Source organism: Gavialis gangeticus, unplaced genomic scaffold, assembly GCF_001723915.1.
Source record: "Gavialis gangeticus isolate Ggan-Ray unplaced genomic scaffold, GavGan_comp1, whole genome shotgun sequence".
Lineage (NCBI taxonomy): Eukaryota > Metazoa > Chordata > Crocodylia > Gavialidae > Gavialis > Gavialis gangeticus.
The window spans coordinates 14,091,091-14,095,588 of NW_017729001.1; the positions used below are offsets into that span (position 1 = coordinate 14,091,091).

The following is a 4,498-nucleotide window of genomic DNA, read 5'->3' on the forward strand; positions in this document are numbered from 1 at the left end:
CAGACCTGGACCAGAGGATGAGGGGAGAGAAGTCCCAGGGCCCGGCACTGTTCCAGCAGAAGAGTGAGAGTCTTCATCAATCATGCAAGTCTTTTCCCTGACAAAATCGTAGGATAAGAAGAGAGACATGAAAAGACAAAGTGTTAGCATATTGAACATGCATGCAAATTATACAGAAGCAGAAACAATCTTTTTGCGTTATTATCTCCTATATATCATCCAATCTAATGAGCAATGTCATTAAGATGGATTTTTTACTATAAGACATATCATTAAAAAAATAAAATTAAAAAAGTCAAACTCAATCCTTCTCTAAGAGAGTGTTTTTGTACAAACTAATTTTATAGCCTTTAACAAATCAAAGGAAGAGGCCCATGATAACAAACTAAGCTGGACTTTAAAGTAAAAGGGACAAACACCAATTTCAAGTCCACTGCTAATTAATCAAATAGCAGATTCACCAATGGATTAAAAGATAAGTTTGTCCCCTTCTCTTATCTTTCCTTCCTACAATGGGACTATACATTCAAGAGCTCTGAGAAGAGTAAGCAGTCTAGTCATACGATATGTAAGAAGATGCACTCACTTCTCTGAAACTTTTGGGGTGCTCTTCTCCTCACCCCTGGCAAATGGTCCTTCAGAAGCCTCTTTCATGAAACTAACTAGTATCTCTGCATCAACTCCAGAGTCTGGCTTTCCTACAAGCTTCAGGATAGAGGCATGAAGTCGGAAGTAAACCTTGGGAAGGGGATGACCGGAAAAAACAAAACAGAACAGAAGAGAATTCAGAATTCCACAACTAGTTCCAGTGGCCCTGTTCTACAGAAAATTCTGAGCAAAGAAAGACGTTGGCTGGGCACTGTATTTCACCACGACTTTTCTTATCTAAAGTTACCTGTTAATGGCACAAAACTTTAAATAACCCTGGAATCCAAAAGTATGGACAGACAGAAGAGGTCATCTCTGGATGTACATTGGATATAGTCTGCAAAGTGGGAAGCAGCGAGATACTACTCCAACTCTTGGCCTGCGTCTGGCTTGGGAGATGGATTTCACATCTCACTCCCTGTACTTGAATGTCAAAAAGCCCAAGTTGTAAATTGTACGTAGGTAAGGCAAATTGTATGCTTATTTAATAGTGCTACTGTTGGTCTACTATCTATAGAATATTTCAATATATTCTGAAGTCATTATATTTCATTCTTGGTTTCATGCCCTATGTCACTACACTGCTACTGATGATTATTGTTTGACCTAGCTACAGAGAACAGAATTCCAACACAAGAGTTTATTAACTTACAAATACCATTTTTAGTTTAAGTATGCATGTGTGTCAACATTTTCAGTTACACTAAAAACATGGTAGCAACTGTTAATTTCTAGTTTATCTCAATTAACTGACATGCCATCAAGTCTTCCTGGTGCATTTTGCTTTCCCATTTTACCTCTAATGCCTCCATGGCAAGTTCAGGTGGATTATGATAGTGAATCTTCTTTGGGTACCTGGCTGCTTCCTCATGCAAGTAATGACCTGCCTGTTTATAATGAAACAGGTAGACAACAGGAGGTTGCTTCTGTTTCTCTGCAATCTTTCCCAGCATGTAGTGTATAAGCCACTCCTCTTCATCTCCATCTCCCTCACAACGAGATGCTGAAGTAAAGCACTGTTTGGCTGTCTCCAGCATGCTGTCTCGACGCTCTTCCATCTGCAAGGAGACAAAATGCCAAGAATACATGAAATAGCCTTTGCCTGGGATGAATAATGGTACCTTTTATTTTGTTGCATGTGGATGTTCACAAAGGTAGCACTGTCAGTTAAAAATCCTTTGGACTATTAGATTTAAAATGGAAAATACTGTAATACAGTAATCTTGCATACAATGCAGCCTGGAATATAATGCACATCTTGTTTTTGAAAGGCTGAATAAAGGGAAAAATGATCTCTCCTTGTAGTAAGAGTGCTGTTACATGTTACAATTTGCACATGCTAATTCTATGGAATGTAAGGTGGTATTAAAGTTCACACATGCTGGGAGCAGTCTCTTGTTAAGGATTAACAACCTCTCATATACACAGCTCTGACTTGAGCTATAACACAAGCTACCTAACACCAGCTGGAGATAATCCTCACCTGAAGAGGCATAACTTTGAGATGCTCAGAGAGCACTTAGATCGTCTTTTTCTATCTTAGTGGGCAGATGTTTCCATCTTAAGAGAATGTAACACATGGAAAAGGTAATATCTAACAACACCCTAACTGAGTAGCAGCAGCTAGGGAACCAAGTCTGCTCATTGTTCTGTGTGCAGGCACTTTTGATTTCACCTGACAGAAGCTTAAGAGCAGAAACAAAGCTTATAAAGCATACCCCAATTGCCAGTGGCTGTTTTTTTGTGGGGGGAGGTATGTGGCATAAGCAAGAAAATATAGTTGCTGGTCTGAATCTGACTTTGACACACACATACAAAGCAACAGTGAGCTGCATAAACATTACTTTCTCTCTGAAAACAATATTTATAAAATATTAGGTAAGGACAGAATCATAAATATTGTTTATGAAAGTCCAACCTATTTTAGTAGTAGGCAACCGTCAATCTTTCTGGATCATGGTGTATGCATAAGAGGTCACCATCACTTTTGATCCATATGTTTAGGCAGGAGTACAGAGGGAGTGGAGGCTGCTCAGACCTTCCACTCCCTTATTCATTTAAAGAGAATCCCTTTGATCAAGACAGATGACAGATTTTTCACTGCAAACGTAAGAGGATGTATTTATGAAAGGACGACTCATTCAGTTTTAAACTTACCTCTTCTTCCAGTGAAAGCTTATTCTTCTCACATGTATATGCCTTTATAATATACACATTAAAAACCCTCAAAAAAACTAAAATAGTCTTAAATAAAATTCTATACTACATCATAACTCTATAAAAATGGTAATAAAAGTACTACCAATTTAGTTGCTTAATACGCACTTCATAATAATTACCAGTCGGCAGCATGTTTTTCCTGAGAGGATGAGCATGGACTGTAATAACTTCAGGTTTTTTTTGCAATTAATTCTGGAACTCGTGCATAAATTACCAAGTAACCTTTAGAGATTTAATACATACACTAGCACATGGCATTCACCGAGTAGACAGCAAGATAACAACAAGCAGGATAACAAATATTATCAAATCTTTTCTCTGGGAGTATGTTAATATTTAACTGAATTTCACCTTTTTCTGAAAAATATGCAGCGGCCTAATAATGGAGAAAAATATACATGCTGTAGATATATGTATTTCATTATAAAAGTATCAATATGAAGTTTTCCTTCCATTGGTTCTGACAGTTTTGGGCAATCTTTTAATGCACAGTCTAAGTAGGCTCAGAACTCAGACTAAGAATTTAATTTTGAAGAGGAACTAACATTTCATATGCTATTTGCACTGGCAGTTTATAAGATAATTTCAGGTTTAATGCTGATTTCCAAAATTACTGGCCCACACTGCAATGTAATTATAAGGTTACAATAATCAGGAATCTTACAAGGTTCAAATAAGCATGTAAAAATTCATATGGCTTTACTTTAGATCCTACCTGCTGCACAACCTCAGGGGGAAGTTCTGACTTCCACTGCTTAAGCTGTCGAGATGCAAAAGAATGAAGGGCATAGGACATGGTGCCATATTCTATCCAGAGCGAGAGATTGGAGCAGTCAATCTCCAGAGCTCTTTTGAAGCAGTTGAGGACAGGGGTAGAGTGCTTCCAAATGGGCCCATCACTCTTCAGCTCATTGGAGTTCAGCTTGTCCTGAATTCGACTTGCTCTAGCTAGAGCCATTCCAGCCCAAGAATCAAACCTATGCAAACAAGAACGCCACAGTGAATAACTGACCCATTAAGGATCTTGCCCCCTGCGGTGAGGGAGGGGGCAGAGGCAGGCCAGGGGGAATGGAGTCGCAGCTCATGGAGGGTAGGGAGAGGTGGCTCCTGCTGCTGCTTGCACCCCAGGAGGGCATGGGGGGGGGTGCCCCCTGGATCTGTACAAGGTGCGCTGCAGCCAGGGCTGTGCGGGGCTCTTCTTGGCAGGGGCTGGGCTCAGAGTGGGTGCTGGCAGCCCTGGGACGATGCTGCATCCACCCCAAATTTCATTGCTACTTCGTACCCAGCGCTGCTGCTGCCAGCCACCTGGTGCAGCCATGGCTCTTCCCACTGCGTGGGTGAAGGCAGGGTGTTGAACCAGGGCTGTGCTGGACAGTTGGCGGTGGCGGCACTGGGAGTGGAGTGGCAGCAAAATTTGGGGTGGATGAAGCATCCTCCCAGCACCACTGGTGCCCACTCTGAGCCAAACCGCTGCCTAGAGCCCCATGCAGCCCCAGCTGCAGCCCACACTGCCCCACCCTACGTAGATCTGGGGGGCACACACCCTATGACCTCCTGAGATGCAAGCAGCGGCGGGAGCCTCCCCGCCCCACAAACCGCAGCTCCGAGCCCCCTCCCACCTCCCCCCTCA

General features: G+C 41.9%; 1 protein-coding gene across 4 annotated transcripts in view; it reads right to left on the reverse strand.

Annotated features, from left to right (window-relative positions):
- CABIN1 (calcineurin binding protein 1) overlaps positions 1-4,498 on the reverse strand; it is a 280,731-nt gene that overhangs the window by 206,443 nt on the left and 69,790 nt on the right. For 3 of the 4 annotated variants that reach the window (XM_019506890.1, XM_019506887.1, XM_019506888.1), the window contains exons 23-26: positions 3,584-3,845; positions 1,446-1,706; positions 587-738; positions 6-97 (exon numbers count right to left, since the gene is read on the reverse strand). In XM_019506890.1, coding sequence (XP_019362435.1) covers positions 6-97; positions 587-738; positions 1,446-1,706; positions 3,584-3,845 — 767 coding nt within the window. The remainder of the gene's footprint in view (positions 1-5; positions 98-586; positions 739-1,445; positions 1,707-3,583; positions 3,846-4,498) is intronic. The other variant, XM_019506891.1, reaches the window with a different exon arrangement.